The following is a 14,786-nucleotide window of genomic DNA, read 5'->3' on the forward strand; positions in this document are numbered from 1 at the left end:
ATCTAGGGTTTCTTCAGTATTAGGGTTTGGGTTACTTACAACTGTACAAATTGAGGCCCTATCCATGACATTGATCTCTTTTATGTGGTTAAGACTCTCCCCTGGTATGATGCCCTAGTGATTACATAAGAATCCATCTGAGTTTCTAGTTGGAAAAAAAGTTTATTTGGATACCATGATGCCCACTCTTTAAGGTAACAAGGTGCTCTCCTGTTCCCAAAAGTATTGTTGATACATAGTATAATTTCTACAGGCACAATGCAAACCATAGTAGAATAAAAATGTAGAAATTATAATACCTATGGTGAGCCCTGGAAGACTGATAGAGCCACTTGAAGGATCAAAAAAAACATCAAGTGAGGATGAGGCAGAATCGTCAAAAATAGAAGCAAAAGCTGGTGGGAGCAGTGGACTTCCTTTCGCAATATATATGGCCCGCAGAGTATACCTGGAATGTTATTTCAGTCTGTAAGGCAAGATTCGCTGAATGATAAATTGCAATATAACCCAGAATACATCACATGAAGCACATAACATTATAATAAAAAATAATTTAAAAAATGATAGAAAGAAAAGAAACAGAAGCTAGTCTAAAAGACTCACCAAGAATAATGCTGTGCACATTTAATGAACAATTCTCGCACTGTTACCAAAGCATGTGTAACCAGGACTCCATTGAGCTCGACAACCTTTTTCTTTATGGTGGGAATCTTGAAAAAAAGAAAAAAACAAAAAGAAAAATCAAATGAAAATGATGCAAAGGTAAGCAAACAAGAAACCTAAGTAAGACAATGACGTTGCCAGGAAGACAAAAGCAAGGAACAAGAATAGAACCAGAAAAATATCATGACACATTCAGAAACACCTTTATCACACTATGAAGTAGGGATCTTAATGTCTCTTGAGCTGAGGTATAACTTGAATATGTGTCTCCTGGAAGAAAGCTAGCAACAATCTTTACCAGTAATAAAAGTAGTTAGTTTGATGTTGGAATTTTAATAATCAATGTAAGAGTCTGTTAATACATAAAAGAGAGTAGAAAATGTCAAACCTTTACTGGATGGATCTCAAAATGTTCAAAGTAAAACTGTCGGCTTGGAGCATTTGAGTCACTAAGAGATGTTCTCCAAAATGGCACAAGTCTCATTAGTGTCTCCTCATCAATGTTCAAAGCCATGGGCTGGGAATGAGCAGAGAATGTTAGTCAAATAGTGTTCTTTTTTATGCTTTGTATAATTATCACAGCCACATTAATGCAGAAACCTGCATAAATTAGTATTTGCATGAGAGCAATCAGTATTGAAAATCCTGTTGCCAATTGTTTTTAACCAAAATTGAGAAATGTTTGCAAGACAATATAAGGATACAACTATAAATATTCCACCAAGTATTACCTGCAAAAGAATGGAAGAGTATTTAACTTGTGTAACATTAGAGTTGGTTGAGAGTAGGATGAATACAACACGCAATATGTCACCATCTATGTCAGAGTAATCCAACTGATTCCTCCGAAGCACTGAAGCGAAGGGTGCTCCTATCCATTTCTCATCCACAGTTAGAGACTGCATTGTCCACAGATGCAAAAACTATAAGAAAAATGGGAATATATATGCTGAATTGGATTATCTACCAAGTACCTACTTTAAAGCATATCATTGATGTTGCCAGATTCTGAAGAAGGAATCAGGAATGGAGACACCACTACCTGCACTGTAATTTGATTACATTTATGTTGAGCAGTAAGCATTGAGTCCACATTAATGTTTCCAAGTCTTACAACTACTAGCGGGGAAAAGGTTTCCGTCTTGCTTGCATTCATATCCTACAACAAAAAAAAAAAGGAAGTACAAAGTACTTATTTTAAGCAAATATAATTGCTTTAACATCAGCCTTATATATCAGAATGGTAATCCAAAAAGAGCAAACAGGAAAGCAAGAAAACAAGACAGTGATGCTCAAATAATTCAGGTTGAAGCCCTCCACAAGTTGTTACATTCATTCATGTAAGGCTGATGTAATGTTGTTTTACCTCTCTACCTCCCTAGGGAGGTGTATGTAATTTCTTCCTTTTTCATTAGTGAAGTATATATGTGTATTGGAGACTTGACTCCAACAAACAATATTCCACCATTTCATTCCTCTTCTAATCCTCTCCTTCTTCTCCCTCTTCCTCAACACTTCCACTCCTCCATTCCTTCTGTTCTTTACATTTATTAACTTCTAAGTTGGTATCAGAGCTGGCTCTTGTTGGTTTGAAAGTTGAGTTCTCACGTTGCTTTCTTGTTCCACTCTCTTTGGAACTTTAGGGTAGAAAGGGGTTTCAAGGAAGACATTCTCATGTAAGATATTTGAAAAGCTATTACAAGGAGCTTCAATTCAAGCCATAGGGACACCAAACATCTGTTTCGATCGAAGAAATAAACCTTTAAAGGTCTATTAAGTTTCCATATTTTAGCAATTTCTGCCAGCTTGGGGATTGTTAGTCTCTGTTCTCCTTCAATCTTTAAGCTTTACAACAGTTCTTTGGGTCACAAGCATGCCAAAAAACCACATTCCCTCATGTCAATTCTTCCAAATGTTATGTATCTTGATTGTTTCTTGTTCCTAGTAAATTAGATCCCATCATTTCTAACCCCCTTTCACTTTTTGGCATTTAAAAGAAAACTCACACAGAAAATATAGTCAGCTACTACTATGGTGCTCACTATGGCCCCCACTTAGCTGGCTAGGCTCCATAACAACCGTTATAGACACGCTAATATTCTGGGGTTGAGTTAGGATGCTGTAAATATCCCCATTTTATTTATACCAAACAACCAATGAAAACTTCCTAGATAACACTTAGATTATATTCCTATTTATGCAAACAAAGCAGATAATACATTAAGACCAGTTAGAAAGTCTGGTGGTCAATAAACAAAATATGAAAATGACATCGTAGAAAAAGTTCTTCCAATAAACAGGAATACTTGGTTTAAATGAAGACTAACCTCCATTCTGCTCTCAAACAGGTGGACAGAAAGGTAAGAAACTCTCAGTTGAATCTTTGCTTTTGGCTGAGCCCTTGAATCTTCCTTGCGACCATCAGAAGAATTACAAAGTCGTAGAACCCGTGTAGGACCATCGGCATATACTTCAAATCCCACCTTTGATAGTCCCAATTGATGGGGTTCATCTAAATTAGATCTTGAATCTCCTGGCCTCATGTCCAAAGGTAAATGCAATCCCAGCCCCCTGTGTTGCCTTTTAAAGAATGGTCTCCAGGCTCGGATCTTGTCCATGTTAAGTTCACATAATTGAAGCACGCCTACAGAAGTATAGTGGCATACACAATACAGTGATTAAGAATTTAAAGAGTTCCCTAATTTGATCCAACTTAAAGTATATGGATGATGAAGGCCAAGAAAATATAGAGAACATGATACTAAGCCTTCAGCAGCATAACAGATCAGGACTCATCAGAATTATCATATCAGATTCTCCAACTACATGCAGACTAGGTCATATGTTTTCCATATAGTTTCACTGTTATTACAATTTACAAGAACAAGTAATGCAATCCTGGGTCATGTCAGAAGAGCAACGCTCCAAATCTGGGTTAAAAATTGCAATTAAATAACAGTTGAATCCATACAATGTGCGAAACTCAAATCAGATACATCAATATATTGCAAAGATCAGCAGAAATACGATATGCTTCATTGAGAAATTAGACCAGTACTGGAAACAGTTGGCAGACACATTGTCTTACCATTTTATTCCAACCTTTTCTTTCTTCTGTTCTCAAGCTTCTAAAACTTCTATGCTATTCTTTACTTTGCTAATTGTAGTTCACTTTACTTGGGCACTGGTGCTTCTGTACAGTTATCTACCAGTCCCCTGCTTCTGGTTCACAATTGTGACAACAACTCCAGGAAGGATAGGCCATTCATAGAAGCCTACTAACCCTCAGTGGAGATTCAGGGATCCAATAATATCTCTCTCTTGGCTTTTGTTCAAACAGATCCTGGCAACTTTTATCTTTAGCTGTATTTTGTCCTACTGTTCCCTTACTTGTCACGACTCACTATTTACCATAATCAACAAAAACCACATCAAGATACAAATAGGGTTTCACTCACCTGTTTGTGTTAGCCTGTAATACACTCCATGTACTGCCCTCAACGGTATTTCTACTATCTCACCGCGAGTCACCGGATCCCAACACAACATTTCAAAAACATTGAGGTTCTTTTTAACACCAAAAGGAATAGCGAAATGATCTCGTTTCCCCCATCCAAACTTAACTGAACTTATCTCTGCAGCCTCACCAGGGCATCTAGGTATCAGTTGTCAGCTAAAAGTCTCCGGAAAATCTCGAAAATTACGGTGGGTCCTAAGTGAAATGCCCAATTGAAATGAAATAAATACCATTTTTCAGTCCAGTTTTGGTAAAAATCTCAAATTTTCAAGAAAGTTCAATTGATATCTTAAAAAATTTGGTAATTTAATACAACTCAGCTCAAAGAGATGCATTAGATCATCTTTTATGGATGAGTCTCCACCCAAGGTGAACAGCTGTGCATGCTACTAGCAACATTATATGACTCACATAAGTAAATAATATTTTTCATTATAGTCTGGTCACCCATGTCCTAGATAGGGGCTTAAGTATGCCGATGAACCAACTTACATGTTGATTTTGGTGGACAATACTCATTTCTTCTCTGAGACAATGTTGCACTCACTTGTCCCACAGTCAGAGGACAATGTACTTTGGCTCCACATGTCCACCTAAGTGTGAGAGGGATGATCCCTGATGGCTCAGTAATTAACTTTAACAGACACTTATGATTTACAAGTTTAAATTGTCAATTATGTATGCTACTAGACAAAAAAAAAAAAAAGGGTAATACACTTCTATCAATACCCAAAAATGTGGTAAGCATACACCTAAATTATACCCATCAGTTGGTACATATGAAACATGCAACAGTATCCTTTTTAAGTTATGGCAGCTAATAATGTGTATTCACTGTTGAATAGTTTGAGAAATCCTAACTTATGTCTGAGTGACATAGTAGGCCTTTATTTATATTAGTAATATGCAAAGAAAGAAACAAATATTCATGACATGGGACCATTACAATAAAACATCCTAACAGACAATTCTGCCCTTATGAATAATACTACTAATACTACTGCATCACAATTTACAACACTCCCCTCCCTCTCAAGTTGGTGCATGGATCATGCCCAACTTGCCAATGATACTACTAAAGGCTTTGCTACTTAAAATTTTTTGTAAGAACATCAGCCCTTTGATTGTCAGAGGCAACAAAGGAGATACAGATCAGTCCATGCTCGATCATTCTCCTAGATGAAGTGCCTGTCAATCTCCATATGCTTGGTCTTGTCATGCTGTACTGGATTATAAGCTATGCTGATGGCTGACTTACTATTTGAGTACATCTGCATAAGCGTCTCTGAATCTGGTCCAAGCTCTTGAAGCAGCCCTTCAACCATAACACTTCGCAAATACCTTATGCCATTGCTCTAAATTCAGCTTCAGCACTAGAACTTGCAACCACTACCTGTTTTTTGCTCCTCCAAGTTACCAAGTTGCCTCCCACATAAGTACAGTAAGTAGAGGTAGACCTTCTATCATCAGGACACCCTTCCCAATCCGAATTTGTGTATGCCTTGATCTTAAAGTGCCCATGAGCAAAAATCAAAGTTCCCTTTTCTGGAGCAGCCTTTAAGTACAGCAAGATTCGATAGACTGCATCCAGGTGTGAGGAATAGGGGCCATGCATATACAAGCTAAAGAAATTGACAACAAATGCAATGTTTGATTGGGTATGAGACAAGTAAATTAATTCTCTTAACAACTTCTGATAGTTGATCTTATCAATCCGTTCTCCTTCCTATGCTTTCAAGTGTAGATTGAGTTCGATAGGAGTCTCAACTAGCTTGCATCCCAACATTCCAGCTTCAACCAGCAAATCAAGAGTATATTTCCTCTAAGAGAGAGAAATAGCATTAGCCGAATATGCCTACTCCCAACCTAGAAAATATTTGAGTTTCCAAATAGCCTTCATTTACAATCTATTCCCCGAAAGCTCTTCAAGGCTGAAATCTCATAATCACTGCTACCTGTGATCATGGTTTGAGATCTCGCAAGATCTAATCGTTTTTTCAAGAAAGCGAGATGAGATGAAGGGCAAGGCGAGATTCCCATATTTTGCTCGAGATCTCGCTATATCTCGCTGGAACTCTCAATTTTTGCCCCATTTTTTATGGATTTCAGCTGGATTTTCACTTGCAACTACTCTTAGCCATGGTGGGAGATCTCGCAAGATATCTCGTTTTTTCAACTTGGCGAGATGAGATGGAGGGCGAGAGCAGCGAGTTGGGATATCTCGCTCGAGATCTCGCCATATCTCGCCATATCTCGCTATTTCTCATCATATCTCGCCCTGGATCTCGCTGGAGCTCTCAATTTTCACCTTTTTTGTGGATTTTGGCTAAATTTTCACTTACAACTACTCTTAGCACATCTACAACAAGGAAGATCAACCATTCTCTACTTGTCTTATGAATTTATGATTTAATGACTTATATAGAACTTCTAATGGTTGTATAATTAATTTATTCTTGAAAGTTGAGATTTTGATACTCATATGGATGGAATTTTGATAACATTTAAGTTAGTTGATGCATTTGATATACTTTCTTTTCATTTATATGCCTTAAAGGTTCTATATTACATGTTGTATAAAATTGCATTCCCTAATCCTACTACATTTCGGTTTCACACTATGGATAGACTTAGAAATCATACATAGGGTTGTTTCTAACAAATCCAAGGCCACCAACGTGTTCAAAAGGCTTTAAATAAGCTAAATACCAAGTTTCAACCCAATTGGGATCCTAAAACCCACCGAGATGGGCCACTGAGTTGACGCCAAAAAGTTGTATATATCGACCGAGATCTCACCGAGATGGTTGAGATCTCTCTTTTTCAAGGTGGCGAGATCTCTCAAGAGAGCGAGATCTTCTACCATGCTCTTAGCACATCTACAACACCAATGGAAGATCAATAATTCTATGCTTGTCTTATGACTTTATCAGTTATGACTTATATAGAACTTCTAATGGTTGTATAATTTTATTATTCTATTCTTGAGAGTCAAGATTGTGATACTCATATGGATGGAATTTTGATGACATTTAAGCTATTTGATACACTTGTTTTCATTTCTTTTTTTAAGGGTTCTATATTACATGTTGTATAACCCTGCATTCCCCAATCCTCAGCATTTCGGTTTCACATTTGGGTGGACTTAGAACTCATACTTAAGGTTGTTTTCTCACAAATCCAAGGCCACTAATGTGTTCAAAAAGCATAAATTAGGCTAACTACCAAGTTTGAGCTCAACCTGGACCTTAAAATCCACTGAGATAGGCCATCGAGTTGGCTTAAAAAAAGGACGATATCTCGACCAAGATCTTGGTTTTTGGAGGGGCGAGAGCGAGATCTTGAACAATCCATGTGATAACGATGTCTACATACACTAGTAGTATAGTTGTATGGGAGCTCTCCTTCTTGATGAACAAGGTATGATATGCATTACTCTGTTTGTAGCCAATGATGGCTTTATAAAATATTCCAAACCATGCCCTTGGAGACTGCTTTAGACAATACAAGGCTCTCTTTAACATGCACACTTTCCTGAGAGTCTTAGTGATAGCATTTCCAGGTGGTCCAGGTAGTACATTCATGTATTCCAATTCTTGAATTTCTCCATGGAGGAAAGCATTCTTAACATCAAGTTGTTGCAAGCTCCAACCGTTATTTAACAAAACAGATGAATATGTACGAAATACAGAAGAAGAGCTAGTTATACGGTCGATTGCCCTAGAATCAATTGTCCAGGAGGGATGACTCAAGGTGACACTATGACATCTAAAGGTACCTGTGGTAGAAGGAGTATTTGAAGGGGGAACCATAGCAGAAGCAACATTTGCACTAGAAGTCGATGTAGAAGAAGATACATCAAGCCTGGTCATCAACTGACGGAGGTGTTGGAGCACTTGGTTCTTTGAAATTGGCATTATTGGCAAATGCTTGATTTCCTCCTCGATTGGCATTCCTTCCTCCTCCACGGGACTTTGTTGGACGACAATGCAACTTGTTGCGCTTGTTCTTAGTATACGCTCTCAACCATAATAATCACATTTAATTGGCATATGAGACGAATCACTGTTACAGGTCTGGTTGCCACTCGTACCAGCCACCAACGCAAATCTTTCTTATATTTGAGTGTGCAATATTGTTATCTTGTGGCTATCCTCAATATCAATCATAGCATAAGCTTGCTCTGATGATGAAAAGGCTCCTATGAGAGGATCTGAGCATGTATATGATAATACTTAAATATTCAACCCCGCAAGAAAATCATACACTCAAAGTTTATCTTCCCACTTCTGATAGGCAGCAACATTAGCAGCACACGTTGGAGTATATGCCCGTAGAAATCAAGGGTCTGTTAATATCCACAAAGATTATTGTAATATTGAGATAGAGTAATTTAATTCTGATGGATTTTTTGCTAAATCTCAAAACATTATGCATCATTTCCCATCTTTGAATAACCTTGGAAACTTTCCAGATCGTGGCAGCATCAGGAAGAAGAAGATAACTATCTACAATACTTGGTTCAATAGAATTAAAGAATCCCCTAACCAAGCATTCATTTTTTTTTTTTTTGGATGAATAAATAATCTATTAAAGAGACGAAAACAAAATACAAAATTCACGGGCAAACATCAGCTGGAAGGGGAGGTTTGGGAGTTAAGACCCCAGGACACAACAATGAGCCTGTTCCTTGGGGAATCAACAACCGGGGGGAGGGGAGAGGAAGGAATCCTAGCTGAAACATCAAAATAAATAGCATTCCAAATGGTATCAATAGAGCGGGATTTGGAGTTCCAACGCCTGAGATTACGCTCCCACCATAGATGATGGACTGTGGCACCAAAGACTAGCTTACCAATACGATCGCAAATAGAGGTACCTGCGAATTTGCTCAGAATCCAAGACCAGTCACGTGTAAACCCAAATGAACGACGGGAACGGGGCCAAATGTAGCTAAGGGCTTTTCTCCACAGGGCACTAGATAAAGGGCAAGAAAAGAACAAATGCTCAGTGTCCTCAATACCATTCCAACAAAGGATACAATTTGGGTTCACCGGGATTAGGCGGGAAATAAGGAAAGACTGTGTTGGCAGGGCTAGGTTTAAGGCTCTCCAAAGGGTGAGGGAATGACGGGGAATATGACCTTTAAACCATACTAGAGGAGGCCATGGAGGGGCTGGGGAGGGGGAGAGAAGGAGGTTCCAGGCCGAAGCTGTAGTAAAGGATTTGGAAGTGGGGGACCAGATAATAGTATCATGAGGGAGGGGGTAAATAGGGGGGAGGGAATTCCAAACTTGCGTGAGACTGTAGTGCGGGGGAGGGACCCAAGAACCATTGGAGATAAACTCCGAGAGCAAAGTGGATTTGGGGATTCGGGATTCATAGACTGTGCGGGCGGGAAAGAGAGAGAGGAGGATACCCATCGGATGCCACGGATCTTGCCAGAAAGAAGTGGAGGAGCCAGAGGAGATGTGGGTGGTGATGGCCGAAAGAGCACGGGGACGGAGAAGGAGGAGCTTCCTCCAAGTCCATGAAGGATTAGAGGGGATAGAGACAGTCCAAAAGGAGTTGGATTTGAGAAAATATGAGTGGACCCAATTGACCCAAATAGAATCATCCTTGGCGATGATTTTCCAAATGAGTTTGAGCAAAGCAGCGGCGTTAACCTCTTGAATCCTACGGATTCCTAGGCCTCCCTCAGATTTGGGCTGACAAACCTTGGACCAGCTTATGGGACGAAGGAATCGAGAGGATTCCTGGCCCTTCCAGAGAAAGGCACAGAAGAGTGATTCCATTGCAGATGAGATGGCTTTAGGGATCGGGAAAATACCACACCAGTAAAGGTAGGAAGATTGGAGCACAGAACGGATGAGCTCAACCCTACTAGCATATGAGAGAAGCCGGCTTTTCCAAAGTTGGAGGCTTTTCCGAATGTTATCCAACATAGGGGAGCAATGATGACGAGTGAGCCTACCCGGAATGAGAGGAAGCCCAAGGTAGTTAATAGGGAAAGAACCAGGCTTGAACCCTGAAAGATTCAGGAGACTAGAACGAAGGGGCTCCGAGACTCCAGACAAGAAGAGAGTAGATTTATCAAGGTTGACTTTTAAGGCCAGATAAAGACTCGAAGGAGAGAGTGGAGGTGATGGAGGAAATGGATATGGGGTCAGCTTTAGAGAAGATCATGAGATCATCGGCAAAGGCGAGATGAGTAAAATTGATGGCTTTACACTTAGGGATGGGAGAAATCAAGAGTTGATCAGTCTTGGCTTGAAGGAGACGGGATAAGACCTCCAAAGCCAGAGAAAAGAGAAAGGGAGAGAGGGGACAGCCTTGGCGGATACCGACACTAGAGGGAAAAAAGCCCACCGGCGAGCCATTAGTAATGACAGAAAAGAAGGGGGTGGAGATGCAAACTTCAATCCAGTGGATAAAAGAAGGAGGGAATCTCATGGCTAAAAGGACATCACTAATAAAATCCCAGCGAATAGAATCAAAAGCTTTGTGGAGAGCAGCAGGGGAGTGGGAAGCTCTATCAAACCCCCTGACAATCTCTGCACAAAGAAGGATATTATCCACGATACTACGACCGGAAATGAAAGCTGATTGGTTTGGGCTAACCAGGTTAGGCATAACCTTTTTTAGCCGATTCGCTAGGATTTTAGAAATGAACTTATATAAGAGATTACAAAGGGAAATAGGGCGAAAATCAGAAAGGGAGGAGGCGCCTGCCTTTTTGGGAATGAGGCAAAGAAAAGTTTGATTGATGGAAGAGAGCTGAGAAGGATTGAGGAAGAAGCTTCTGATAGCCTTAATGAGATCATCCTCAATGAGGCTCCAAGCACTAGAGAAAAACCCCATACTAAATCCATCCGGGCCAGGGGCACGATTTGATTTATTGGAGCGGATGGCATGGAGGATTTCATCATGGGAAGGAATGGAGAAAAGAGAGGGGAGAGATTGATGACTAACAACTTTGTTAATCAAGCTTGGGGGCAAAGGGGGGCGCGGAGGGAGAGAGGACCGAGGAGGAGAAAGGAGATTGGAGAAGAAAGAGACAACCTCAGCTTTGATACCCGGAGGGTCGAGAATCCAAGATCCATTGCTAGAAAGAATAGCTGGAATGGAATTGTGGTTATTTCTCGCCTTGAGGGAACGGTGGAAAAAAGCAGAGTTGGAATCCCCAAGTTGGAGCCATTTTATCCTTGCTTTTTGGCGGAGAAAGTTTTCTTCAAGGGAGACCAAAGAAGAAAGCTCAGAAGAGAGAAGTCTCTCATTGACCGCAAGTGAAGGATTCAGGGGGTCAATTTGAAGATTGGCCTGGATTTGCAAGAGGTGGGAGCGGCAATCAGAGACCCTAGAGGAGATGTTTCCAAACGTGGAGATGTTCCAACGCCGGAGAGCTTCCTTAGTATTCCTAAGCCGACGGGCAAAACTAATGAGAGGAAGGGAGTGGCAATGAACAAGCTTCTCCCAAGCTTCCTTGACAATATCAAGGAAGGACGGGTTGGAGGTCCACATATCGAAGAATTTGAATGGTTTGGGACCGAAGGAAGATAGGGGAAAGAAATGGACAAGGCAAGGAGAATGATCCGAGAGGCCCGGAGGGGAGAAGGTGGCATGGGAGTCAGGGAAGGAGGAGAGCCAATGATGGTTGACAAGGAAGCGGTCAAGCTTCGAAGCAATCCTATCCTCACCAATACGACGGTTATGCCAAGAGAGAGAGTGGCCAAACCAACGAAGATCAGTGAGACAAGAATCTTCAAGACAGGAGTTGAAATCCTCAATCGCTAAATGATTAAGATGAGTACCACCCACTCGCTCATTGGAATAACGAACAATATTAAAATCCCCACCCACACCCCATGGTTGATTTACATGAGCCGAAGAAAGAGAACGAATGGAATCCCATAAAGGGGCACGCTCAGCAGCCCGATTGAAACCATAGACAATGGTGAGAAAGATGATGGAGTTGGAATTAGAAGGGGACAAGGAGATATGCATGAATTGGGGAGAAGAGTCAATGAGGGATATGTTGAGAGAGGAGGGGTTCCAAAGAATCCAAATTCTACCATTGGAACAATGGGAATAGTTGGAAAGGAAGGACCAGGATGGGGCTAAGAAGCTAGCAATCCGATGGGAATTCTCAACTTGGACATGGGTCTCAAGAAGGGCACAAAAATTGACTTTAGCATCCAAGATGAATTTCTTAACTTCACTCTGCTTTGCAATATTATTTAAGCCTCTAACATTCCACACAATACAATCAGACATAAAAACGAAGAGGGGGGGGGGGGGGAGAGCAAATAAAGGGGATGGGGTCAGGAGGCAAGTTGATGGGGAGGGCTGGACAAAGTCTCACACAAGAGAGGATTCTCATGGGTTATGACTATAGATGTAATAAGGCCAAAGGAGGGAGCTGGGATGGTGGATGAAGGTTCAGTTGGCTGAGTTATTGGTTGGATGGCAGAAGGCTGGGTTATTGGTTGGATGGCAGAAGGCAGGTTTAAGGCTTCAGGGCTAGAGCTGGAATGGACTGAGGACAATAGCGGAACATGCCCATTAGAATAACTGGGCAAAGCTTTGGGTTGTAATGATCGTTTGGATCTGGGCCTACGGTTCAATGGACCAAAGGGAGGGTTTAAAGGGGTAATGGGCTTCGGCCCATGAGAGGTAAACGGGATATTGGGGGGAGAAGGGTTATGGGCCCAAAGGCAGTGAGAAAAGTATGAAGGATTTGAAACAGCTCCCAGCTGGATAATGGAAGAGGAATTGGTGGTGGGCCCCAGCTGGCGAGAGGGTAGGGGTAAAACCGATGTAGAGGGAGAGATATGGATAGGATCAAACTTCTTCGAGGGGTTACAGAAAGCTTTGGGCAAAACGACTTTATGGTTCAGGGTTGTTCCAGTTTTCATCAGTTGGGAAAGGCGGGGACTGGGCGTCAACGGAGCAAGAAACAGGTACCTCAGTTGAACGATCAGGAGCTTTATCATTGGTAGCAGCTTCATCAGGAGGAGCAGACATCTCAGGAACTTCGGAATCTTCATCCGCAGAGTAACTATCAGGTATGGCAGTCGGATATGATTGGTCATCGACTAAAGGGATGATAGCAATCGAGGCAACGGCCAGAGAGCCAGGTAAGGGAGCAGCTTTATTTCTTCTTCTTCTTCTTTGGTAAGTATTTGTTGCCGGAGTTGAGTGTCCGGCAGCCGGCGGCAGATTCACAACAGAGGAGGTAGCGACGGCTGTAGCAGGAATCGAAACCAACTAAAGAGCATCAATTGTGTTCATTTTTAGAAGGGCTTCGGTAGAGAACCTTGAATCTTCTGTTGGCGGAGGGTGAGCCGGGGCGGTGGACTTTGCAAATGGATGAGTCGCAAAGGAGCAATCATTTGAGGCATGACCAAAAGTGGAGCAGTGGTCACAACGAGGAGGGATCCAATCGAAAACAATGATTTGGCTGTATTTGAGCCCAAGATCATCAGCAATGGTGACATTCGATGGGAGATCTTTTGCAGCGGAAAATTCAACACAAATCCTTGCGTATGAGAGGCGAGACGAATTCAATGTTTTTGCATCGATGCGTGATGGCTTACCAAGGGCCGAACCTATTCTGCTCAGACAATCGGAGTTCCAAAACTCGAGCGGAAGACCTGGCAGATTGATCCACAGGGAAATAGAGCTGAAGTCGACCCTATGGAGTGGGAGCGACGGTGTCCAAGGTTTAAGGAATAATGGTGATTTTCCTACAAACCATGGGGAGCCCTCAAGAGCACGAGAGCGACAGTCAGGGGAGTCGATTTTAAATAAGAAAATACCGGAGCCGATTTGGCGAATGTCCAGCATTCCTTGGGCTTTCCATTGTTTAGAGAGTGAAGCTTTCCGAATGGCGAACGGGGGAGGGGGCCAAGAAACTGGCCAAGAAAAGCAGAGGACCATCTCTGGATACTAACGGCGTGGAGGCGGAGGGACAATGAGCAACCGGACAGGGTTCATAAGAGGTGGAGGGGATGAAGGTAAGGTCAAGATCAGTAAAGGAAGGATTGTGATGGTTGGAGAAAAGGGAGTTCCAAGGCTTGGGAGAGTGGTGGACAGGGGAGGAGGGGAGGGGAGGAGAGGGAGAAACAAGGGGGTCACTGGAAGAAACAGGGGCGGCCATGATCACGGGGGGGATCACCGGAAGAAAGCGTTTTGAGCTGTTGTGAAATTGGGGGTTCCCTTCTTTTGGTCAGGTTGGTTTTTGGTCCTTGGACTGTCATGATTGTGAGGATGCATCTCTTGTCCTATTGCATCTCCAAGCATTCATTAGTCTCCCACTTGCCTTATGTTATACCAGGAGTGGATGGCTTGTTAGAAGTCTTAGGAAGATGACCTGTAGGATCACGAGCACCAACTATAAGAGAAAGAGATCAAAACCAATGGAGGTAATTAGTCCCATTAAGTTTAACAATGGTCATCTGGGATCACGGTAGAAGATCTCCCTCTCGAGCGAGATCTCACCACCTTGAAAAAATCAAGATCTTGACCATCTTGGCGGGATCTTGGTTGAGATATGCTAGAAAAGATTTTCTAGCGTCAACTCGTTGGCCCATTTCAGTGGCCCATC

General features: G+C 41.8%; 1 protein-coding gene across 3 annotated transcripts in view; it reads right to left on the minus strand.

Moving 5' to 3' along the window:
- LOC149017861 (vacuolar protein sorting-associated protein, putative (DUF1162)) overlaps positions 1 to 14,786 on the minus strand; it is a 99,793-nt gene that overhangs the window by 10,493 nt on the left and 74,514 nt on the right. For all 3 annotated transcript variants that reach the window (XM_089152190.1, XM_089152191.1, XM_089152189.1), the window contains 7 exons: positions 2,991 to 3,307; positions 1,706 to 1,822; positions 1,395 to 1,562; positions 1,052 to 1,180; positions 866 to 955; positions 604 to 710; positions 300 to 448 (listed from right to left, as the gene is read on the minus strand). In XM_089152190.1, the coding sequence (XP_089008316.1) occupies positions 300 to 448; positions 604 to 710; positions 866 to 955; positions 1,052 to 1,180; positions 1,395 to 1,562; positions 1,706 to 1,822; positions 2,991 to 3,307 (1,077 nt within the window). The remainder of the gene's footprint in view (positions 1 to 299; positions 449 to 603; positions 711 to 865; positions 956 to 1,051; positions 1,181 to 1,394; positions 1,563 to 1,705; positions 1,823 to 2,990; positions 3,308 to 14,786) is intronic.

This window comes from Hakea prostrata, chromosome 4 (assembly GCF_041222555.1).
Source record: "Hakea prostrata isolate BN-2017 chromosome 4, UWA_Hpros_2, whole genome shotgun sequence".
Lineage (NCBI taxonomy): Eukaryota > Viridiplantae > Streptophyta > Magnoliopsida > Proteales > Proteaceae > Hakea > Hakea prostrata.